The sequence below is a fragment of the Tetrao urogallus genome (assembly GCF_951394365.1).
Source record: "Tetrao urogallus genome assembly, chromosome: 12".
Classification (NCBI taxonomy): domain Eukaryota; kingdom Metazoa; phylum Chordata; class Aves; order Galliformes; family Phasianidae; genus Tetrao; species Tetrao urogallus.
The window spans coordinates 18493521-18518600 of NC_136825.1; the positions used below are offsets into that span (position 1 = coordinate 18493521).

General features: G+C 47.4%; 1 protein-coding gene across 2 annotated transcripts in view; it reads right to left on the reverse strand.

Moving 5' to 3' along the window:
- The window catches only part of WDR59 (WD repeat domain 59), a gene marked incomplete at both ends in the record, with an annotated part of 46948 nt that overhangs the window by 7456 nt on the left and 14412 nt on the right, over nucleotides 1–25080 (reverse strand). Inside the window, 13 exons of one of the 2 annotated variants that reach the window (XM_079541516.1) lie at nucleotides 804–937; nucleotides 5976–6032; nucleotides 9194–9347; nucleotides 9600–9669; nucleotides 10621–10777; nucleotides 12174–12269; nucleotides 13528–13692; nucleotides 14517–14641; nucleotides 17716–17848; nucleotides 20013–20092; nucleotides 22030–22186; nucleotides 23187–23264; nucleotides 24208–24324. In XM_079541516.1, coding sequence (XP_079397642.1) covers nucleotides 804–937; nucleotides 5976–6032; nucleotides 9194–9347; nucleotides 9600–9669; nucleotides 10621–10777; nucleotides 12174–12269; nucleotides 13528–13692; nucleotides 14517–14641; nucleotides 17716–17848; nucleotides 20013–20092; nucleotides 22030–22186; nucleotides 23187–23264; nucleotides 24208–24324 — 1523 coding nt within the window. The remainder of the gene's footprint in view (nucleotides 1–803; nucleotides 938–5975; nucleotides 6033–9193; nucleotides 9348–9599; nucleotides 9670–10620; nucleotides 10778–12173; nucleotides 12270–13527; nucleotides 13693–14516; nucleotides 14642–17715; nucleotides 17849–20012; nucleotides 20093–22029; nucleotides 22187–23186; nucleotides 23265–24207; nucleotides 24325–25080) is intronic. The other variant, XM_079541517.1, reaches the window with a different exon arrangement.

Genomic DNA, 25080 nt, shown 5'->3' on the forward strand with positions numbered 1-25080 from the left:
CATCCTTCTGGCAGCTCCCACTATTCATCTTCCCTAACACACTGCTTATTGCACCAAGTCCAGCTCCAAGCTGGCTTGGTCCTAAGATGCACCACTTCCATGGGGATGCTGGATCCAACTTGTGCCAGAACAGCACCATGCCAAGGATCGTTCCTGTCCTTAGGATCCATCAGTCATGCTGCTCTGTCTCCATCCAGCCTGTTGATCTGTTCTACTTGACTGGAAGAAATCAGCCTTACCTGCAGACAAGCACGTTTCTGAGCTGGATAACACACCCCTTGCAGAGTCTCTGGGTGCCTGACAAGGGGCAGGGGCAGCCTGAAGAAACCAAGGGAGCTTTCCCATTCATCGTCAGAAAGGTTCTTCAGACACTCGACATTTTTTTACAAGTGAGGTAACCAGAGAAGAAAGATCCATCGGGTCTCTTTAAAGAACATTTTCTTTCATAACACAGAGAAGAGAGAAGGAAGGCTTTCTGCTCCCAATATCCCTTAAGAAGGGCAGCCTGCTCCCTCCCTGAATTTGTACCACTAACTTCTCTCTCTAGCTGACAAAAGCCTGAGCCTGAAAGAGTTGTAGTGATGATGCTGGAGCGCCAGTTCACTCTGTATACAATTACACCATCACGTATTTCTTCCATTGCTTTTCAGATGGAAGAAAGACAAATCTCTTCTCACAGGCAGAGCAACACTATAAAAAAAGCAGAAAGGCAAGAAAGAAGGAAGAAATGTTTGAAGGACAAAAGCACGGCAGTGCCAAAGACAGCTGCTTTCCTTTAAGAAAGGCTGCCAGCCTGTACTCACATGTAGAGCTCTCCCAGCAGCTTGTGCACAGGCAGCAAGCAGGAAATATCTTGTATAATAACTTTCCCGGCAGCTTTGATGGGTCGGTTGTTGGCATCTGTCCCCTCACGTTTGCTTTTCCACCTCCTTGACTTCTGCAGAACAAATGGCAGCGTGTTACTGGGGAGCAGGACAGCAGCCTTCGTGGGCCAGGGAACAAAGCACTAGGGTCAGGAATAATGCAAGCAGCACCCAAACCCGCCTTTCAGAAGGCTCTGTGTCACCCTGGAAAACATCCATGACATGCCCAGGAGAACAAGCATCTCCATCTGTAGGAAGTGAAAAGCAGGTCAAGGCAACGAGCTCAAGGTCAAACTCACTCAAAAAGCATTCAGTGAGTTCTCCAGTGAAAGCCAATAAGAAACAAATTGGCATCGGGCTGCCAATCAGACCAGGGGAGGTTTGGCAGGATATGGTTCAATTAGCACTCGTTAGAGGTCTGGTCTGGGAAGCCTTGCACACAGACCACCGCTGGCTTCGGCCAACGCTCAGCACAGAGACGAGCAGGAGCCAGCTTCTGTTCGCCCTCGGCTTCAGGCAGGGCCGACAGCTCCAGACTCTCCTTTGGTCTGAGATCACCTCTCCTGCTTTATCAAGAGCTTCAAACAAATGGCAGATGATAAAGCAGGGCCCAAGTTTTCCTAGCAAGGATCCTCAGCTACCATGCTCACAGCTGGCTCAGGGCACACAACTGGGGGGAAAAAGGAAGGAGAGGAATCAGCACGAAGGAAAAAACCAGGGAGCCAGGATCCCAAATACTCCCCGCAACACACAGAGGCCATCTTCGTGCCAAGCTGCGTAACGCTGCCTCGGCCACACGACAGCCTGTGGAGTATCGGGCAGCTCCTTGCTGCAGGAGGGCAGTGACGAGGGCTGAGGACGTGCAGCACAGGCAAGCAAAGGCTACAGAGGATCTCTAGGAGGAAGCGCTGGCTGCTACGAGCAGCGGTGGTGCTTTGCAGTGCTGTGAGCTCCCTCACTGACACGCTCCTATCCAGAAGCGTTCCCATGTCCCACTGAGCTGCAGAGGCTCTGCTGAGCGCAGCCAGAGCTCACAGTCCCTCTGTCCTGCTGCACCGCTGGCTCTACAAGGCAGGCACAGCTCACCCAGGCACATCAGTGCTCCTAAAGAGCAGACTGAGCTGGGGGAAGCACAGCACCGGGGCCTTCTTCACTGCTTGTGTTCCCACACGAGTGGCCGAGGCCCAAAGGCTCGAGCACAGGTTTGGCAGTGAGTGAAGGAGGCAATTCAGTCTTGAAGGAAGTGAAGGTGGACCTTTCTGCCTTCGTGACAGATCCTCACCCGCTCCCCTGGTCTTCCACTGCTCCCCAGAGTAAAGAGGAGCACGCACACTGCCCAGCCAGAGGTACCAGATGGAAACTGTGAGCGCCCAGCGCTTTGGGAACTGGACAGCCAGGGCCTAATTCTGTTCTCAGCTACAGCCCTTCAAACTCTGATCCATCCAAACAATTTGCTTTCAGTTTTTATCTCATCTATTGCTCAAACTGAGGACTATGCAGTCGGAGGTGACTACAGGATGGGAGATCAACCCTCCTCAATCCATCAGCTTCCAGCCAAGGCCCTGCCTGGACCAGCTCTGGCTCTCACCCTTGGGCACAAAACCTTCTTCTGATAACACCTAAAAGCATCGCTACCCTTTCTGTGCTGAAAGACGTGGACTGTATGATGACAAGGTTCTCAAACCACTGTGGTGCCTGTCCCTGCTTCCTCATCTGCAGGACGAGGTGCAGCAAGGAGTTGCTGATGCTGCCAAAACCAACACTGGAGCAAAGCTTGGGAGCCCCAGAATGAGGACGTGCCACCAGGGCAGGAGTGCAGGCAGTATTCACCAAAAGCAGCCCCCTGTGCACATCTGAACGCAGGCTTGCAGGCACAGAGCCACTCCCTGCAGGTCTAGAGCTCGGCAGGAAATTTGGGGAGCAGCTTGCTACCTCCTGAGCATCTGCAAGTCGCAGCTGATGGAGCGTTACCCTGCGCTGTCACTGAGAACAGCTCAACCTGCTCCTGCCCCCTGCACGAGCCAGCTGAAGAAGCCTCCCAGCAGGTATTGCAAAGACCAGGAACACGGACAACACACACCACTTTGCACAGGCAATTTAGTCACTTTTTTTTTTTTTTTTTTGAGAATGACAACAAATGAGGATGAGCATGGAAAAAAGAGCCCATGAATGGCTTCCTGCTTGCTGTTAGCATACCACCAGACAAATGAAGACACTAAATGCATCAGAGCCCCGTGAAAGCCTGAACTCACAAAGTCCTGCTTTTTTTTCCTCCTAGCTCTGCCTGGTTGCTGGCCAACAGGGAAGACCTAATCCTCTACTGGTGCAGCTCCAGCAGCAGGTTGGCCTATCACCACGCACCCTGCCAGCACCACTGCTTCCTGGCCCTTGAACTGTGATAAAAGAAAATCATAAAATTAAGGGTGCAGCCACAGTTCTACGCGTCACACTTTTTCAAAATTCGGGTAGGCCTCTGCAGCAAGAGGCTCAAAGGCAAGGAGAACTCTAGCTCAGGTCTGGCTGGCCAAGGTCCACCACAAGGTTCCTCTCTTCCTTCTATTCCAAGCCTGCTCCAGTGAGAATCTTCCCCTGTGGTGTTAGGCAAGGCTCACAGGCAGCGGGGGGGGACAGGAGACACGTCTCTTCCCAGGGGCTGGAGCACAGGTGACAGAGGGGAGCAGGGAACACAACAGTTGGAGCAAAAGCAAGTCAGCATGCACACACCAAACTAACGCTAAGGGCAAAGACACAGGCCTTCTGCACTGCCCCAGCACTCCTATCTGCAACCTAGAGTCCGGGCCAGGGTGAACTGCATCTACCCACCTGCTCCTGAGAGCTTAAGGGAAGGAAGAAAAGAAAGAAAATAGCTGTGGCAATAGCAAATTAAGGCTCATCAGCTCCTCGGAGCACCAAAAGGAAAGAAACCAGAGCATTTACGGCAATCAAGGGGTTGGAGGTGACAGCGGGGAACAGCACTGAACGATGACTAAAAAAGCCAGCCTGCACTGCACTACCATACCCAAGGCTGTAATTTGCTGCAGTCTAAGGTGATAACGATGGCAGTAAATGGGTTACATGTAGAAACAGACAGCCCAAGAATAAGCCACCAACTGCTTCGTAGCAACCACCATCACTGCATACTCAGCAGAAGTAGGTACAAAGTGCTGCGTGCCCACTTGGAAAGGATGCTGGGCTGTGGGGTGTGTGTGCCTGCGGGTCCTGCTGAGGCAGGCAGCGCTGGAAGTTGACTTTGTGAAATGCAGAGTGCCTGGTTCACATCAGCGTATGCAAAACCTCAGTTTGTAGGGTAAGCTGGTGTGTTAGCAGGGCAAAGGGAAAGGTTGTGGACGAAAGAGAAGAGGCTCAACACCAGAGATTAAGCTGCATTAAGGTATTTACAAAATAAAGAGTTAAACAAGTTCAAAGCCAGGTTCAAGCTGCTTCTAAGAACTTATTTTTTAAATTAAGTTTTAAAATTGCTGCTCCCCTGCAGGTTCCTTTACTCTGAACAAGTGCCTGCAGATTAACTCCTGGTGCAGGTCGTGCAGCACTGCCTGGACTTTATCTCCAAAGAATCCACGCTGATGGCTCACAGCATCTCCCTCAGCACCAGGCACATCCCCAGAGAGGCCAAAAATCAACGTCCCCCAGCAGGAGTGTTTCTTTTTCTTCCAAATATCTTCATCTTGGGCACCGCTGCCCACTCAGGAGAGCGCGATGAGGCTTTTCCAGCAGTTATCCACTAATGCAATCAGTTTGCCCAGGCTTGAACTATCCCACATACCCTAAAAATAAGCACGTTGCACAAAAAGTTAACTTCATCACATCAGCACTTGCTCTTCCTTCCAAGTCGGTGGAAAGCAAATTCAACTGAGGTCCTGGGTAGACCACAATTTATTGCACCAAACTCTGGCAAGCTCTTGCTTGGTTTTCTCTCCTTTAGTCAATTCCTACTCCAATGAAGAGCCTCATTTCTTGCCTCCACCACTCACATTTCGTTAGCTCTTCACAAAAAGCCTCCGAGTCAAGTAAATTTCTTCTGGTTTCTCTCACCTATTATTTGACAGTATAGACTCAGTGTTGTTGTAATTAGGAAGGCTCGACCTATTATACCAAGTTAAATTAGGTGTTACGGGATTCTATTTTATCCCCTGCTGTCTTGAAGAGATAGCATAAAGGCAAACAGCTGTGAAAAACAGTTGTTCATGCAGACCTAAAGAAATCATCTTTAAATTGAACTGGAGTCTTCTAGGCTTCGCCTGTGCTTGGCAGAGGACTGATGAAACAGTAATTGCCCAAATCCACATTGCAGCTTGAGCAACGCTGATATTATCAAGACGCTCACATGAATGATGTCTTCAAGCCTTGAAGACAAGTGGACTACAGCAAAATGACTTGTCAAAACAGTCTTGGAAGGGCAGGTGCCAGGAGGAGGGAGCACCAGCCAGTGTTGCGCCTCGACTGAATGCAGAGCGGTGCAATTCTAAGCGCTGGAGAAGATCATAAATCGAGGAGAAATCCTACTTATTGCTCCAGGAAATAAGGCATTTCTGGTGCAACACACACGCTCGTTTTAATGAGATGACAGATCATTATCAGCAGCTCAACCGGTTTGCTTCTTCCACAGCTCTTAAGCAATGCCATGCCAGCAGCTTGCTGCTCTTTAATATTATTTTCCAGAACTCCTCCCTCTCCAGAAGGGTTTTGTCTTTTCCAGAGATGAGGTGTTCTCATGTCAGCCTCGTCAGTTACCTGATGATGCATAATAATCATCACTCAACTCCTCTGCGGCGCGCTCTTCTTAGCGCACGCTTCTTAGAGGTTGATTCTCTCTTAAACTTCAAATTACCCCTTGGCATCCTTTCCTGACTGCAAGGCCAGGTGACACAGGCATGTCATACATAAGGCAGCGTTTGTACCCTTTGAGATCGTGTCTGCTCCTGCCCACTTACACATGCACTTAGTGCTCCTGAAGCCCTAGGCCCTGTGTGGAGCGCGGGTCCCCCACCTCTGTGCAGGTTACTCAAAGGCAGGCAGGTGGCATTTTATTCTTGGGCCCTTGGGCAGAAGACAGGGTTGTATCAAGGACAGTATCAGCACAGCGCACAGTACCGGGAAGTCGTTAATTGCTTGTATGGACCAACGCCGCCGGGCAGAGCGAGGAGACATCTGCGTGTGAAAACGTTACACCCAGGAAAAGGGGAGAGAGACACCAAGAAAATTAAAGGCAAAGGTAAATAAACCAAAGTGAAAAGCGCTCTGAACCAGCAGAGTAAAAGACACCATTCCCCATGGTTCTGTTACACAATGGCAGTTGCAAAACCAGGTCTCTGCTTTCATCCGTGCACAGCTGTGCTCTACGTTACCTGCAGACCTGGGAAACTGCGGGCTGCTCTGTGGAAGGACTGCAGCGACCTCAACTCTGAGCAGCCCTCCAATGCAACAAACAACATGACCTTGTTCATACCGTGCCTTGACAGCAGGGGAGAGAACAACCCATGGTACCCCATGTGACGGGCTCCTACTCTAACCAGTTTTCCTCCCTTTCAGGTAAAGGAGGAGGTGTCTAAGTGCTGCCTCAGCTGCATTTAACGTTTTTAACACAGCTGCCTGGCACAGAAATCTGCAGCAAGCTCAATAAAAGCTCCTGTTTCCTCAGACATCCCTTTAACATCCAGCATCCTCCAGGACTTCTTCCACTGGAACCTGCTGCAGCTGTTCACTTTCATTTCGAAAGCAATAAAAGGCAAATGTCAGGATATTAAAGGGATGTAGAGACCCCGCTGCCCAGCAGGACAGTGTGGAAATTGCCATTATGGGCTGAGGAATTCGTTCAGGTTGAGCGAGCAATCAAGTTCACTGATTGACTATGCAGAACAGCTCCAAAGTAGGCTTTCATTATGAACCTGCAGGCATTTCATTAAGTGCTTCACGCAGTACTGTAACAATAAACTGAATCTCTCCAAGCATATTATTCTGCACTCACTTGGAAAAAAATATTTGTCATACCTCTGTGAGAGTCAGCACAATAAAAAGGGGAAGAAGAGAGTTATTTGTGCTGTGAGGTACTTTGCATTTATTTTCAGCTGCTACTAGACAGTCAGCATCACCAGGCAATGCCCGGGCTTCTGCCTCTCCTTGCAGCTCACCACTGGGAGAAGCCTGCAGCCAGGGCACTGCTGATGGACTGCTGCATTATGACTATTTTTGTTTTTTGGAGGAGCATGCATGTGTGAATAAAAAGTGGAAACACATGCTCGTGTACAGACACACATCTGTGAAGGAGCCCAGGAAGGCTCAGGGCCTGGTGTAGCTGTGCTGTGTCTACTAAGCAGATCTCTGCTGCATCTCCTCTGCCCTTCTGGGAACACGACACATTCCCCACCCAGCAACACACACATTCCATTTAGTTGTTAATGGCAGCAAGGCTAGTGTATTGCTACATGGGATTTCAGTTCAAATGCTTGGTCATCTCTGAGAAATTCATTTTTGGGGATGAAGTTATAGGATTTTCGGTTTTGTTTACCACCAAATTCCAATTTTTTATTCAATGGAAATATAAAATTCAAGCTTCAGAGCAAGGAGCTAATGAGATCCAGAGCCTGGGGTTTTTATGCCTTAAAATCCTCACAGTTAAACATCGAAACTATTTAGCACTGATCTACAAAGGCTGGGAACATCAGCTCCTGAAGAGCCAGAAAACTTCTGCTGAAGGGAGATGGAGGCTTTTTAGAATTCTCTCATTTGCAGAACACTTTTGCTAGCTCCCTTCTAAGGTTCTTACAACTTCTTCCAACCCAGGATGCAAGGACAGAGCTTAGCATGGGGTTGGAGAGCAGCCATTTACTTCCCTGGATTTCAGGCGACATGCCTACACACACACTTTGTTCCCTAGATTTTCTCCCCACCCTGACAAAAATCTTGTCACCATTGCCACACGGACTGGGGAGATGGGTCACATGAAATTGCACCAAGCTGCTTCCACGTTATTTTTAGCCTTGTCTGTCATCTTAGAGAGCTGCGTGTCAGAGACAAGCACACTGCAGAGGACAGAAAAAGCACTTTAAATAAGCTCTCCTGCACAGACCAGGGCAGGTTGTAACTCCTGTATCAGGCACTGCTGTTTCCTCATCCAAAGAAGTTTGTGTGGGGGGGAAAAAAAAAAAAAACAACACAATGTGGACTGCAAGAGTCTCCCAGGGCCTGAATGGAAGCAAAACCTGCAATGGGGTCAGAGGCTGGCAGGTGCAATCACTAACTGGCTTCACATAAGCAGGACACAACCCCAGAAGGGTTGGCTGTCATGTTTGGGACTACTGGAAAAATCAAGACTTCTTGCAGCACCAAGAAAGGATGAAAGCTCAAGGCTCTGATTCTTCCTCTGCTCCTGAGCTCCAGTGCAGCACTTGGCTTTCTCTGGGTACCTGGAAGCTCTCCTTCACTGCTGCAGAAATGTGCCCACAAAACAGTGACAAACTGCTTGAATGCCCTGAATTCTCAGGCTCTCAGTGAAAGCTTACTACCTTTTTGTAAGCCACACCACTTCCTGCTGAAGCGCAGGGAGTTTGTTTCAGAGCACACTGCATGGCTGATTGCTCCCATGGCATCAGCTCTTCTGCCCAACGTCCTCATGGCAAATCAGGCCATCTAATACTGCAGAACTATGCTGCAGTTTCCAACTGTCTTTCTGTACCCCGTGTGCCCTGGAAGGAAACAATCCCCACTCTTCCCCAAAGCCTTGCTTGTGAACAGCAGTGATACAAGGCCTATGTCTAAAACAGAGGTACAGGTTATTAAAAGGTCTTTGGAGAATCATGAAGGGACCTCTTTGTTTTTGCTTTAAAATAGTCCAAAGGGGCACACATCCCTGAAAGAGACACCTGTAACAGAAATCACTCAAATATACCCCATAATCCAGAAGAGACTGTCAGAAAGCTTCACAGATCCCCAGCCCTTTGCAGCTATACACATTGAGGGTGCAGAGAAAAGCAGAGTGGCCTGCAATGTACTCAGATGGAGACTAAAGCCTCTCAAGTGTGAGGTTTTAACCACATCTAATGCAAAGGGAGGCAGTGAACTGAAGGAAGCTGTAATGGTGAGTCTTGAGAGATCTCAACGTGCTAAAGTCAAGCAAGTCAAATGCTAAGAGGATCAGCAAAGAAGTTACTAACAGTAGATAAATCCAAGCGACATTTTTACAGAGCTGCTTGTAAAAGATGCCTTCCTCAGAGGAATGTGAAGCTACCGTTACCAGCAATGCTCACAGCCGTAAGAAAAGAGTACAAGTCAAAAGCTGAAGTACTGGGAAGGCTTTTTAGCACGGTGCTTACCCTCTCTTTGTAGTAGAAGGAGCTAATGGAGACCTGCTCCTTCTCACTGCGCGTGGGACTGCCGCTGTACAAACGCAGATTGCCTGGAGTCTCTGTACGGATCTTCATCGGAGTAATGAGGCCACTGTGGTATGCTGACAAAGCTGACAGGGACCTAGGAACAAGAGAACATGCTTTCTGGAGCTTACATCCATCAAAACGTCTTGAAGGCTCAGACAAACAACTCCTCTAACCCAAGCTGTGAGTAGCATTTTTAGGTGTGTTGAGAGAAGGGGTCTGGGACCTATGGGACCAGGCTGTGCCACACAGCTAACAGTGCTTTCTGAGGGCCAACAGCTCCAGCACAGGATCTGCCTCTCTGCCCACGTGGCAGTGTAACATCTGAAAGGTGATGCAGGCAACTCACCGGGGTGTGGGCTCCGTTGGGGACACTGCACGGTGCATGGTCATTGGCCTCGTGAAATACACCAGGTACCCTGCAGGGACAGGACACAGAATGAAGATTCTGCCAGGAGGAGCAGACTGCCCAGGGGTGGCATGAAGGGCCTCGAGGCCTATCCATTACCCTGAATGCTTCTAAATAGTTTTCCCAACCCAAATCTACCTCTTTCAAATGCTTGAAAGAGCATGTTTAGTTGCCTTAAAAGCACCAACACAAGTTGTTGGACACACACATACTTTTGTGCTTTACCTCTTCACCAGGATTGTCCGGCATTCTAATACTCCAGATGCAAGTGAGGCCATTAACATGCAAAGAACTCACAAGAGCTGGTAAATCTCTTTGAAAGGACAACCCAAGCCATCTGACACTACCTCCAAAGTGCTCCCACAAGCTTTACTCCATTTGCTACCATTTCAAGTGTCCTCAGCCACTCACCCAGGTGCAAGAGTTTTGAAGCAGAGCAGGTTTCACTCAGCCTGTTCAATGCAGCATTACTGTTTTACTTATGCTTGGAATTCAGTGAAACGTGTATGAAAAAAAGCTCTCAAAACATTGAGTCAGTAACAAGAATAACCTTTAACAAAGGATAAGTTCAACCCAAAGTTACAGGAATTTTGTGAAGACCCAAGAGCCAGAGTACATGCAGCAATTTGATGTGGGCAGGAGGGAATTATGGAAGGATAAAAGCTACCCCCAGACTTCTGGAAAACGAAGAGTTGCATCAGTGCCTTGGCATGCCTTGTGCCAATCTCTTCCATCAATTCTGGATTTCCAGATCTGTATCCTAAAATCCCACATGGAACACCAACTGCAAGCAGGCCCATTATCTGCAAATTTATCACAATATAGCTGCATGAGAAGCATTTAATACTCCTTGCATGGCAGCAACCAAAGCCTTGTCTTGTTCAGATGTGACTGTTCCCCAAGATGTACTTTTAAGTACCCTTCTTCTGATGGCTGCCATTGTATCAGTGACGAGGCTAACCTGCACCACAGAACCGGGCTCCAGAGGTCCGTGGAAATGGGATGTTTGAGTCCTGGTAGGAGCCATAGGCATTGGAGACCCGGGCAAAGGTGGGCAGGGGGGTCGTCACGGAGTTGGACAGAGCATAGGGGTTGCTGGACGTGCTGTCCTCTTGGTTCTGAAACAGAAAGTTAGACAAGGTCATGCTCCTGCTGCCACATGGAGGAAACCTAGCTGGAGCACTGGGAATCCTCGTGCCAAGCAGCCTCACACAGACATCTACCTCTCCTTTGAGTCAAAGCAGATCAAGAAGAGAGCACAGCTACCGCTTTGGCTCCGAAAGCATTTGCAAGCATGCGTACCTCTGAGCCAAGTGCTCCTCTGCACTGCTGTTTGTATGGAGAGCTCTCTCCCACCACGGCTGTGTTGAAATGCAGAGCTCAACTAGGGTGGAAACAGCGGTCTCGAGGGAAAACTATATAGGAAATCTGACCTTCAGATGTGACTCCCAGCAACAAAACACAAAGCTGAGAAAAACCTGGTACCTCGATGACGCCAGCAAGACAAAGTCACCTTCAAGATGACCATCTTGACACCCCATGCAAATGTGGGGGTGTCAAAGAAAAGCCGGACATCTTGAAGCGAGGGAGGCAGGTGGTGAAAGGCTGGAAGATCTCAGGTCTGCCCTGAGAAATTCTGGCAGAAATCTGCATTCAATTGGAAAAGATACAGCTCAGGTCTAAAGGAATCCTATAAAAGCATCTGACTCAAATTTTCCATACAAGTACTGCTGAAACCAAACAGAAATAAGCTTCCAACATGGAGAAAAAGAAAATTTAAAAAATTAAAACATCTCCAAACAAAAAAAATCCCTTATTCATGATGAATAAACAAAACCTCTTGAAAAAGAAACCTGAGAAGACTCACCTTTTTCTGAATGCTAAAAACACACGTTACAGTACACTGCACCCACCCACAGACCTATTACCTGACACCAGGATGCTGAGTAGGTATCACCAATCTCTCAGCTAAGGGCAGAGTGGGACTTGCATTCATTTGTGGTATCAACCCTATATAACCCTTGCACAAGGCTTTAGAAAAAAAACAGACTTTCACAGCTTTGTTCAAAGGAAGAAAACAAAAGCCCTCTGGTTGGCACGACCTCTGAATAGAACTGAGAGGTAAAGACATCTGCCACTGCCTTTCAGACCAGAATGAACTCATCACCTCCCTGACATCTTATTTTCTTCTACAGCTGATATCCATGCCCTGCTGGTCGGTGAGATCTGCTCAGAGCTGGAAAGCTACCATGCTCCACTGTGATGCTGCAACCAACAGTAACTCCTGCTAACCTAATTATTAGTGAGCACCCGCACAACAGCAAACCTTCAGGGCCTGATCACCCAACTCTGTTTTCTTCAACATTAACCACAAGAACTTCCACAGATCTATCAGCCAGTCACAGGGGTCTATTTACATGCCTAATGAGGCCAGACTCTCAATGCAGAGTCAGAAGCGTGGGATGTGAGAGAAGACAACAAAGTAGGGCAGAAAGCCCATGGAATTCTCCATACCACGACAGACTCCAGCCAGGAGACGAGCTGACGCAGGCAGGGCTCCAGGCAGCTCTGGTTCCTCTTCACTTTCTGCAGGGAAGTGTCTTTCAGTATCTGGAATACATGCAAGATACAGCTTGAGTCACGGTTATATCCGCACCTTCCCACATCCTTTTTTGTCTGCAGAGCAGCAAAGTTGCCAGGCTCACGAGATTGCAGGGCCAGAGACATCCCAGAACACCCACTGGAGCCACATTCACCCACTGATGCGCTGTCTGCTTCAAGGAAAGAATGACTGAGCTTTGATCAGAGCACTGAGGGCTCACCGACGTTCAGCACACCCTGATCCAGGCTTTGGGCTTCTGTATTACTGTAGCCCATAATATTCCATACCAGTTTGTGGCAAACTGGATCCAGCTTTTTCAAGAAGGAACCCAAACGGATCCTTCTGCCTGATGGATAAGCTTAGGCCTAAGCCTGAGGCTACTTTGCTCCAAGGCAGCCATTTCAGCCCTAACACATAACACTGTTGGACACAGGAGGACCAAAGCTGAGGCACTCATACACTCTGAAATCCCAGGTTCTTGCTTCCTTCCCTTAAAGAGCAACTTCTCATCATTCCTTTCCATTCAAACACAAACCATTCCCAATGGTCTGCAGTCAAATATTTAAAAAAAAAGTCTCACCTCTCCAAGGAAGACACAAAGTATCTGTGATCCTCCACTCTGCTTTGAGCAGAACACAACAAAATGCAGGGAAAACAAGTCCAAAGCCAGCAATGCTTTCTGTCACCACCTCTATCTGCTTTACATTCGGAAATGCTGGGAAATAGCCTAGCACTTCATCCTTTCTTTGTGGTCCAAAGGTAAAATAAGCCTGCTTTCCTAGTGCTCTTACAGGAGCGGCAAGGGAGAGCAGCCCTTGCTGCCGGAGAAGCGATTTCAGCAGCAATAGGACTTCCTGCATCAATTGATCAAACATTTGATCTGGAATTAATGGGCTCTGTGCAAAACTCTTAAAACAGCTCATAGAGGAAAGCAGGAAACAACATGCCAGCTCAGAAATACTGCCATTTTGCAAATGGATGCTTTGCTGGTCATTTTGTCTATTATGAGGCTTGGGGAGCTGCTCTAGGAGGATCCTCAGGTAATACATGTGACACTCATACCAAGATGTACAGAAAAACATGTTCAAAAAGCATCAGTGGGGAAAAGGAAGAACTAGGCTGCAATGCCAACAAACACCCCATCCTACAGGCTCCAGAATACGTCAGTTCAAACAGCAGTCTGTGGTATACCTTCAGCAAGGTCTGACTGTGCCAGAAGTCTAGACAGCAGGTGTTGAGCACGTGTCTAGCTGTTGGACCACGTACCTTCAGCAGCTTGGCCTTCATGGAGGCAGTGATGGAGGTCGGGTTGATGAACTGGAAGGATGGTGCAGCATTATTGGGATACTGGACAGGGAACATCACCAGCATCCTGACCCGGTGGTTGCCACAGTGCACTGACACTGTGCAGCTACGATTCACCGCATCCATCTGTGTGAGGAACAGCAATAGCCTTGCATTCAGATCTCCAAGGACCTTTTAACTTGCGGTGGCTTCAATTCAAACTGAGGGACTGATTCCCCTGCACACCCATAAGACAAAGTTGTGCTACTGTCACGGGCAATGAACACAGCAACAGCAAAAAAACCCAGGGAACAGTTTTCACCAGCAGACTGCCAGTCCAGCAGCATCTGGAGACTCCAGCCAGCCCAGGCTGCAGCAGGAACCAGGCAGCTCCCAACAGCTGCCGCACTCCACCCCCCTGCCCTTGGCCACAGAACACTTCAGGCCCAGTGCAGCAGTAACAGGCATCTACGACCATACAGGACTCTCAGGAAGGCATCTGAAAATGTGAAAACCACAGTGGTGGGGAAAGATGACAGGCAGCAGCCCCAAGCCTGCTACTCCAGCACTGCACTGGGCCTTCAGTCACCTTCCACACACAGAAGAGGCTCTGCTGTGAAAGACAGATGCCAAAACTGAGGGCCAGAGCGTGGGACAGTGAGGGCTGATCTGACTGAGTTCAGAAACAGTTGAAATGAGATCAGCTGCACGTACTGGAACAAGCCCCTCTGCAGTTTTGGCAGAAGAAAAACACAGTCCAGCCTCCTTGGGGCCAGTGCCAGCACAGTTACTATGCTGAAATACCTCTTGCACTCCCAGTGTTTGTGATTATCCTCCTTTCTACTAGCCACGGCCAAAAGGATCTCTACGGCTCAAAATAAACCCACTGCAGCAGGAGAGTTCCCTTCAGAAGGCTCTCACGAGCCAGCTTGCCCATATCCCCTTCTAGCCAAGCAGTGAAAGGAAACTACCTCCACGTTGACATTTCGGATCTGCACGTTGATCAGTGAGAACTCCTGCTGCAGTGTTTGAGGCAGCCCCAGTTGGTCTGTTTTCTTTCCCACCAGGAGGTCGTTCAGGAAGTCTTCCTTTAAGGCTGGCAGAAAAGATGCATTACAGGTGAAGGCAAGTTAGAGTAGAGCTTTGGCATGCAATGCCACGAGGCAGCAAGGAGAACAGGCAGCTTTTTGATATACAAAAGCACGAGCTCTACCTGGCAAGGATCTAAGCTGTCGTTCAGAGGAAGACTTCAGAGCCTTGTTCATAAAACAGAAACAATCTGTCTGCACAATGGTTTCCCAAGAAGGTTAAAGAAGGCACCTGTACTCCATACAGCCTTAAAACGGTCTGGTCTCTACTCACTTGAGACACCTTCTCCTCCCTACACAGCACTGCCAGACATGAACAGATGAACTGGAGTCTCTTGGTCTGGCAGGAAAGAACTACTGCCAAAGCAGTCTCCAGGAGGAGCTCTGGTCTTGGGATTCACACTCCACCGCTCCTGGCTTTCAGGGAATGCATCCAAAGCAATCTGATGAATAAGGCTTTGGGAGGGAGGAGAGGGTATTTCTGGCCTTAGGAGAGGTTTAATTAATTTGAAGCAGCAGTGTCCATTTAATGCTGTAAAGCATTCTAGCGAACAGTCCTTAAAGGCTCATTTAAGTGTTGGATCTAGCTGTCCTCTTCCACTATCAATATTTTTCAGGAGGACAATAACCCCTCAAACACAGAATGTATTTAAAGAGCCAGGCAAGTGCTGCTGAGTAGGAATTATGGTTAAGATATCCAATTTGACTGAGTTTCAAAAGAATTGGTCACTGCCTGATGTGCCTGGCTGGCTCTTGCCTTAATTCTTGCTACCCACCTCCATTAGGACAGACGAAGCTCCTGTTCAAGGGGTTTTGCTGTGGCAACCCTTCCTAAGCCGACCAAATATGTCCTCAGAAACATCAAAAGATACAAGGAATGTCCCATTTACTCAGCTGTCATTCTCACCTTGATCTCACACAGACTATTCTTAGGGAGAAAACAGAAAACAAGAAATGCAAAAAAAAGGCTATCCTTGTACAGGGGTTTGCCTGAAAGTCGCTGTCTTTGCTGCTAGGACAAATATATCTGGCTTTACTGCTGCCCAGCTGGCTGCTGAATTTGGACAGGTAGAATGCTTAGCTACTCATTCCTATTTGTGATTTTATTATAGTGCTTATATATACATCTCACAATAGGGAATTGAAAAAAGGATTAAAGGAAGATCAGTGGCTCTCAGGGAAGATAATCATTTCTAGCTCAAAGACACCACCACAGCTTAACTAAAAAGCCATCCCTGAGGTTCCTAAAATGGGCACTGCCTTCCCTTCGCCTTCTCCCCCTCTTCCCTTCCAATTAGCTTCTAATCTCCAAAAGCCCACATATCTGTCCAGATTCCTAATGATCTTTTATAGGCAACAACCAGTGAGAAGAGCTGTACACTGAAGGCACAGCTGGTGTGCTTTCTGATTTATCTGTAGAGCATCATTCTCTTTAAAGATCCCCCACAGAGCTTTACTAACCTAACATGGAGACTTTGCAATGGAAATTAAGCCACTTCCAGGGTGGTTCACATCAGCAGTCCACAATTGCTTGTGGACTGGAAAGAGCTGAAACTCCTACCTAGAGACTTACTTGTGCAGTGATCATGAAGTCATACTATTTGCAGCAACATCTACCCTCCTACAGAAAAGTCATTTTAATGACTTTTATTTCCCTTTTTAATTTTAATTCCCTTTGAAACAAAGGAAGTCTTACCAGACCCACACAGAAACCACGCCATGGATGTGACCTTGTCAGGGACATGAAAGACCCTCTCCCTTGGAGAGATCAGGTAGTCAGAATGACATCCCTTTTCTTAATACTCCCAGCTAGAGCAAGAGAGTCTGTGCCTCTTCATACGGGATTGCTCATGGTAAGCACAGAGAGCCAGAACACTTGCTATCATATTCTAAAATCCTCATGGAGACAGAGGTGCTGGCAACCCCTAGAAACTTGTTCTGTGAGCACCCATGGAGGTTACAAAGGAACTTCACTGGGCTGGAATCCTCCAGCATCAGGAAAAGCTTCCCTAAGAGACCTCAGAGTTGTCTCTATGATTCAGAGGACAGTTATTAGACCATTTCCTCACCCTCTCTTCAGCTTGCTGGCAATCCAGAAGGAGAATCAAACTGCTTTCCTATAAACCTGCCACACGGGCATCCATTGCAGCACCCTGCTTCAGTACAGAAAGGAACTGTGAATTTAAACCCAACCTGACACAGACATCGGAGCACTGAATTCTTCTTCCTCTTCTTCCTTTAGATAATAGAAACCTCTTTAGATGGCTTTTTCATGTGCACATCACCACCTTGGGTCTCAGCTGCTGCAGCCTCTTCTGTTTTATTCTAATCTCTTCAAACACTATTAACCTGAATGTTTAACCTGGCCAGAGCCTTAACCACACAAACCCTGCTCCACATTCCTGCCTTTGTTTGCCTTCTCTTCCATAATGACAAATCAGTGCTCGCTGAGAAGCTCTATCTAACTGCCTGGTACTCATGGGATAGAGTTTACAGCCCTCTTCCTCTGCTAGTCTTCAATCACCTGCTCTCAGCACATGGGAAAAAGACAGCAGCTCTCTCCATAATACTTTGGAAGATGGGAGAAGACACTGCAAATATGTCCGTGTTCTTCTCAGATCAGTTCACACAGTGTCTCTAGCAGAAGGATTTAGATACCAGGCAAGCAGTTTGTGTCACAGCACTTTATCCATGAGCCTCCCTTTTCCACGGATCTCATTCACCTCTCAGCTTAAACTGAAATGCATTCTTAAGAATCAGAACTGATTTTCTGATTACCTTATTTCTGGCAGGAAGCCACAGAGATGAGCTAAAGGCAATGCTATTAAGTGCTACTAGTGACAAGGAAGAGATTTGTTTTACAACTAAAATGACGTCGTCATGCTAGAGGAGAAAGAAAGTTGGTAGAATAATCCTGAGAAAGCCCTTATGTTTTCTTTCCTCCCAAACAGTAATCCATCAACTCTGAAACAACACCAGTTTGTGCTCTGCCTACAGTGTTATTTTCTTAGGTTGTGATGCACCTTCTTCCCAACACAAAGAGAGCTGGTATTAGAGTTCCCCAACTCATCACTTGCCTCACCTTCCTCATCCCCATGTCCAGAGCTGTGTTGGGGCTCAGAGTCCTGTGGTTGAAGGGTCTTGTCTGGCTCAGGCAGAAGAGAAATCCCATCAATGAGGTCATCAACTCCATCCAGGATATCATTAGCACACAGCTGAAAAGAACAAGCACACCAACATGCTGCACAACAGAAAACAAGGAAAAGCCACTAATCAACTGATTTCTGGATTTGCAAGGTGAGCCTGCTTGCTCCACAGTCACAGACCTTGGCACTGTTGCTTTGACAAGACAGGCTGCTTTTCCTCTTTCCAACATTCTCCCTTTTGTCCCTTCTGAGTGCCTTGCTTGCTTACAAAGTGACATCACCAGGCTAAGTAACAGAGGTTTTACTTTGAACAAAAACACTTTTAATTAGTGTGCTCGTGTGTCAAAGTCAATTTTTACATCAAATGTGACAGCAGCATGCTATCTGCTTTTTTATATTCACACTTCAGAATTTGGAAGCCCAGGTAAATATTACAGGCCCTAGTGCTTTAGGTCCTGTACCAAAACACAGACCATGACAGCTTAAAACACAGGTTTAGCACAGGAAAACAGGAGATGAAGAGAAGAAACACAGGGAGAAGAAAGGATAAGGCTATGATGTAGCAAATCACAATACTGGTCACCAGCAACATGCCATCGGGTGTAGCTTGGTAAAGAACAAGAACAAGTGAGGAGCAGGAGCCAGCAGAGGCAGAGTGAAGTCCAATATAGAGAAACAACCGGTTTAAAGGACAGAAATAAACTACCCACAGGTAAATCAGGTAGGCATAAAGGGTCACTTTTCACAGAGGTTTGTTACAGACCCCTGCAGGATCTGTGCTGGGACACGTGCTCAACATATTCATCAGAAACACAGAATAGGAGGTGAACAGCAACGTGACCAGGTTTGCTGATGCCACCAGGTTATTCAGGGTAATAAGTAGAGGCGGACTAACAACAGGCAGAGAAGGACCTTGCAGGAAAGATGAACTTTGGTTCAATTAAATATAAAGCAATGCACATAGGCAAAAAAAATGACAAGCTCAAGCTGACTGAGGGAGCAAGACAGAGAGAACAGACTAAGCTGATGTTTTCATGGAATTACACCCAACATTTTAAAAGCAAATGAAATATTAGGAAATCTGTGCTAACAACATTCTGATCCCCATCCCAAAAAACAGAGCTGAAAAAGGGCCATGAAATACAGAAGGATGACCAAAAGAGGATGAAGGAAATCAGGATATTTTGACTAGAAACAAAGGAGACAGCTGAGATCTACCAAGAGGTCTGTATGACAGAAATCTACAGTCAAGGTGGCGTAAGATTGCTTGCTCATTTCATCTTCAATGTTAAGAGCAAGTATGTATCAGAAAAAAAAAAAAAAACCCAAAACTATCAGGTAGCAAAATTAACAAATGAAAGGAGCTGTTTTCCTACACAGCATGCAGAAAAGCCATGAAACTCCTTGCTCACAACATGTTTATGATGACAAATGTACACAAGTCCAAGAAGTCAGAGCAAATCTATGGAAGTGAAGCCCATCAAGCACTACTAAATACAAAGATGCCAGGCCTGGTAGGCCCTCTAAGCTGTAAACTACAGAATGCGAGGGCATTTAGAGAAATATCACTTCGTGCTTGCTTCATTCATATAAGAATGAATGCAATTCATTCTTATGAATTGCATTCTTGCATTCATTCCAAAATAACCACAGTTGAAGATGAGACAAGCAGGGCAATATGGGCCACCCTGCCTGTATGAGCCCTCTGCTCTGGCCCAGCAGAGCTAGCCTAGCTTGCTTTAGAACTTTGTAATTGCTGCCACCCAGCAGAACTCTGGAATTCCTCCTGCCTGCACTGGGCCAAGTGTCAATGGAAAGAGGAGATGAAGCAGAGGGTGCAATTCCTGCATTTACCTGATACCTAGAATGCCAATAGTCTGGCAGCAACACAGGTGGCATCTTCAGAGGCAACTGGGCAGTAACTGCTCTTCACCCTCCCCAAAGCCTTGCATGCTTACTGCTACATGACAAAGTGGCTTTGCACACACACACACACACACACACACACACACACACACACACACACACACACACACACACACAGAGGCCTCAGGACAGGCCTCCCTGGGGATGTTTCTCGTCACATTTGGGCTGGAGCTGAAGGGGGAACTGAAGTAGCAGCCTGTTGCTGTGTCTGCAGCCCGAGGATACCAGAAGAGTGACTGGGAGAGTAATGAAAGGGAGGTGAACCCAGCCTGTAAGAAAACTGCCTGCAGTTCAGGTGTTTACGTACCCTCTGCAGCTGAGAGTCAACCCGCCACATCCGCAGAGTCTGATCACGGGACCACGTAACCAGCTGGTAGTCTTTAGAACCTAAAAAGGACAGAAACTTATGGACCCAACCGAAAACTGAGACCATATCTCTGTGCTGCTTTAAGTGCAAACAGAAGCAAGCAAGCTGGCAGGGAGGTCGTGCGGACAAGGCACTACACTGAAAGGCAGAACTCACAAATCCTATGATTCCTATCCTGCTTTGAATTGACCTGGGCCTCCTCCTGCACCACAGTTACCATGCCTCTAAATAGGGTACAATTTACAGATGAAAGCCACAAAATAAATATAATTAATGTGATACAGGTTTTCAAACCAGGAATGAACAAGATTACCTATAAAGTTTATTGACGCGGAAGAAGCGATTTGAGAAGTACTTGAGAAATGGATTCATTTCTACATTACTGCAAAGTTGAAACAGGTGATGAACTGAAAGGCATTTTAAGATGCAAACAGTTAAAAACATTCCTACGCTGCAGTAGCCTGGCCCTAGGCATCCTTTTCCTTCTGAAAGAGCTGCTGATGCCAAGACAAGTTCAGGTTGTAACCAAATACATCTAGACACATACTACTGAGCAGCAGATAAAGGTACCAGGCTATTTATGTCCATTTGTAGGCCTTGTGATACAGTTTGAATTTCCCTTGTTAAACAGCTGCTGCTGTTTAGGAATTTGCTGCTGCACAACTGCTTTTGACACCCCTCTGTGGAGGCGCAGTGGCTGTCTAAATACAGCACTGCAGACTCTGTGCAAGGAGATTTGTGCTATCTTGAGGCATCTTGGCTGTCTTTGCACTGAAGTGGACTGGGAGTGCTCGTATGATTAACGTTCCTTGAGAAAAGCATGACTTCCAGCCTTGGTATGTATACATGAATTCAACTGAGACAGTGAAAGTGTGGTTCAGATCTGCTTGAACATTCACACAAGCCTTCTTAGACTGCACCTCCAGATCGTGTTCTATATTGCTCACATATACAGTTCTATATTGCTTACCTCTTGTTCAAAGAAAAACAAAAAAAAAAAAAAAAGAGAAAAAGGTGACTTAATTGCATTGCCCCAGCAACCAGCAGCAGAATTGGATTAGAATTCGGGTCTCCTAAATCCAAGTCCAATGCTCTGTCAGCTTCACCACCAGTAACTGGCAGATGCACAGGCTCCCAGGTCAGAGATTACAGTACTGAACATCCCTGGGAATGAGAGCAGGAGTCCCACAGCAGCCCTGAGAACCAGTGCAGGATTCTCATTCACTCACAGACAGCTATGCAGAGCACAGATGAAACTGACTCCCAGCTCAACTGTGTGCCAATTTGGAGGATCCCACCAGCTCTGTGTGCCTCTACACTGCAAAGCAGTACCATCTAAGCCAGGCATGTTCATTCTGTCGATGGTAGATGAGGTTCTGGAATTTCCTATATTTAGCTGCCTCTACTCTGGAAAATGCAGTCAGGATTGAACTCTGTCAGCAGCCTCCCCATCCCACACTCTCCCTCTCCTGCCTTTGCCAGCATATGGAAAAGGAGGGAACATTGGTTCTGTGGTCACGCTGGAGGCTGTGACCCAGGCAGCAATGCAAGGGGTTAACTGGTTAGCCTGCAGCTCTGAGCAGGGGGAGGGTGCCTGCACTCATACACCCATCTAATAGTTTGCACAATTTATTCTGAAAGATACATTTAAAAATAGACTCACAGGGGAGAGGAAGCAATTAGAGTCACCGCTGACCCACTCAGCATTCGCTGGATTTGCTTTGTTAGCATGGAAACAACAGGGCAATGCTTCTGAGGCCACTGCGATAAAGTGAGTGGAAAACAGCTGTAGCTTGGGGGGGGAACCGCAGCAGACAGGGGCAGGAAAGCAAGCTGGAGCTGCTCCAAGGAAAGGCAAGAGTCAGAGGGTGACAACATGAGCATCGCAGCCAGGAGCCATGGAAAGCTGATGGCAGCAGGGCAGGAGAGAGAGCACTGAGCCCAGCCCTGATCTCACCTTCTTTCTGTTTCCTCCACTGAAACTCCAGCACCACGTCATCGTGTCCCACAAAGGTATGAACAGGTGTGTTCAAGTCAAAGACATTCCAGAGAAGTAGGCTGTTCTCTCGTCGGAGCTGCGGAACCATCACTGTCACCAGCCCATTGCTGAAAGGCTTGAGAAAGAAACACCTTTTGGTTGAGGTACATTGCCCTGCTGTTAGCGTGCCCTGTAATTCTCACCTACTGCCATCATCCATAAGAACATGTTGATTTTAAATGAGCTCAGCACAAGCAGAACCAGGCCTAAAGCAGAAGTGACAAAGCAACTGCTGTGTAAAACTGGCATCTTAAGAGGGAAAAGATGTAATGTGCTTAGAGTCAACACAGCTCACTTAAGGTTAGCCACTTCTTTCTGCTGCTTCCTCAGTTATCCACTGTGAGGCTGGAGTGGTTTCAGCATCGACTTTTCACATGGGATCCTTACTGCAATTTACCAATCACTGCAAGAACTGCATCCAAGGAGGTGAGCCTTGGCAGCTACCCTCAGTCATGACTCTCAGAGGAACACTATAACCTGTTCTTACAGCCCCACGACGGGATGTGGAAAAGGAACCAAAGCCTCAAGAGACACTACTGACTTCAGGACATACTCAGATGTCCAGAGAAGAGAACAGGTATGACTAATCTGAAGAACCTTAGCTTCACACAGCTGTGTGTTTGCTCTATCAAAAAGCACTACTTCTTGAATCTGACATGCTATAAAGAGCCCAGTGTGCCACAACTAGAGATCTGGGGAGCAGAGAAAGCTCTCAGAGAGGGCAAACGTCTGTGCTACGTGTACCAGTGCTGGGCACGAGTGAAAAAAACAGGACAGCGAGAGCAGCAGCTGCTTTCCAAGCCTCCTGCTCCCAGAGCCAATCACTCACACCTCAGTTTCATCCCCAACAGGATGATGCCAAAGACTGGGATTTCACACTGCCAGTGATTTCTTCTCCTGAATGCCCCCATTGCAGACATCACTTTTCTAGGCCTTGTAAGCACCATAAGGGACTTTAAAATCAATTTAACATCAAGTAGAAGTGGCGAGAAGCACTGCAGCAGTTCTTTATTTAACATGTCTTCATGAATTTGCTCTCACAGCTTAAGTGGGGCTGGTGGGTGTTTCTCACTCACCGTGTATCTCGCCTTCCAGACAGGAACCTGGCAGGGAAGGATATTGAGGTACTTCCGAGGCTGACGGTAATCCCAGAACTTTAAAAAGAAAAGAAAACAAAATAAACCAGACAAAACCATCAAGCAGAGGCACAAGTCAGCTGACCATACTTTTAAAACTGCAGCTTTCCATGCTGTCATTAGATGTAACACAGTGAGAAATATGCCAGGGTGCACACAGTAACCCCAGTAGTAACCCCATTCATTAACAACAGAGATGGCCCCAAAGGACAAATACCAAGTGATCAGCATCTGGCAGCAGCTCTTGGAAAACAAGTGATTTGTGGTCATGTCCACGGTGATCGCAGCTTGAGTAATTAGAGCATGGAGACAGGGAGGCTGTTTGGGCTTTCAGAGCCACGAGGTACCCTGAAGGTCTGGACTAACCCATGTGCCAGTCCAGACTGGAGGCAGGCCCACCTTGTTGCTATTGCTAGTTCTGTAATGAAGAATCTAACCTTTTGCTGTGATAGAATACACACCAATTGCATTCGCCTCAGAGCTCAGCTGAACACGAATAAATTCCATTTGGCTGACATACCAAGCACACTATTCCCCTCAAGTAAGGCTCTGCAGTGCAATGCTTGCAGACATACTGATAACCCAATTTCACATGAGTTTGAGAACCCCAGGGGCTGGAGCATGGCTCCCACCAAGTTGCTGCAATCAGCTCGAGGCTGGCAACTCCACACTTTGGGAAGAGGCACTGCTGGCAAGCAACAGGCAGAGGCAGCTGTTTTCAGTTTCAAATCACTGCAGCTGTGTTAACTATGGCACATGTGCATCCATCCTGCAATCATTTCTCTGTGTCTACTTTGTAAGCACACCCTTGGTTCAATACAAAAAGGCTGCCAGAGAACAGACATAAGGATCCAGGATCCAGATCTTGCCAATGGCAAGCACTGCCCAGTGCATTACGAGAACAGAATCTGCTCCACCATCCTGATGCCTCCCAGGCAAAAGTCCCAGAAGCAATACTTACCCTGACAGAGTTGTCCTGGCTGGAAGTGGCCAGTGTGTACTCATTGTCAGGATGCCAATCCAGACCATGGATTTTAGAGAGATGAGCTGCTAAGTATTCGACTGCAGTGCTGGGTTTCTGGAAGGAGAGACATTTTCTTTCTCAGCAAAGGACTTCCGAAATTTGGCCCAGCTCTTTGGCATAAAAAGCAACGCTTGAACAAGGGCAAGAGGTAGAACACCCTCCTGCCAAGAGAAGGTATTAGCTCAGTAAAACAGCTGGAAAGGAAGGAAAAGGGCTGTGAAAGGTGAGGTAAATTCCAGTCACCAAGTGCAGCCCTGCACCACACTTTCATGTTCAGTAAAACAGTCAAGTACTCTGAGATCAGCAAAGTGTAAATGGGCATAATTAATGATCAGAGGGAAGGAACACCTCTCCTACCAAGGAAAGGTTGAGGAAACTGGTCTTGCTCAGTCTGGAGAAGAGAAGGTTCCAGGGAGACTTCATGGCAGCCTTCCAGTACTTAAAAGGAACTTTAAGCAGGAGGGAAGATAACTTTTTACATGGGCAGGTAGCGATAGGACTAGAGGGAATGTTTTTAAACTAGAAGAGGGGAGATTTAGGTCAGATGTTATGGGAAGATTCTTTACCCAGCATCAAGTGAGACACTGACACAAGTTGCCCAGAGAAGCAGTGGATGCTCCATCCCTGAAGGCATTCAAGGCCGAGTTGGATAGGATCCTTGATCTGGTGGGTGGCAACCTGCCCATAGCAGGAGGTTGCAACTGGATGAGCTTTAAGGTCCCTTCAATCAAAACCATTCTATGATTCTATGATAATTTCTGGGGAGGGATGTTATCAACGTTGTCTTCCGTCTTCTAGGTTCCAGACTCA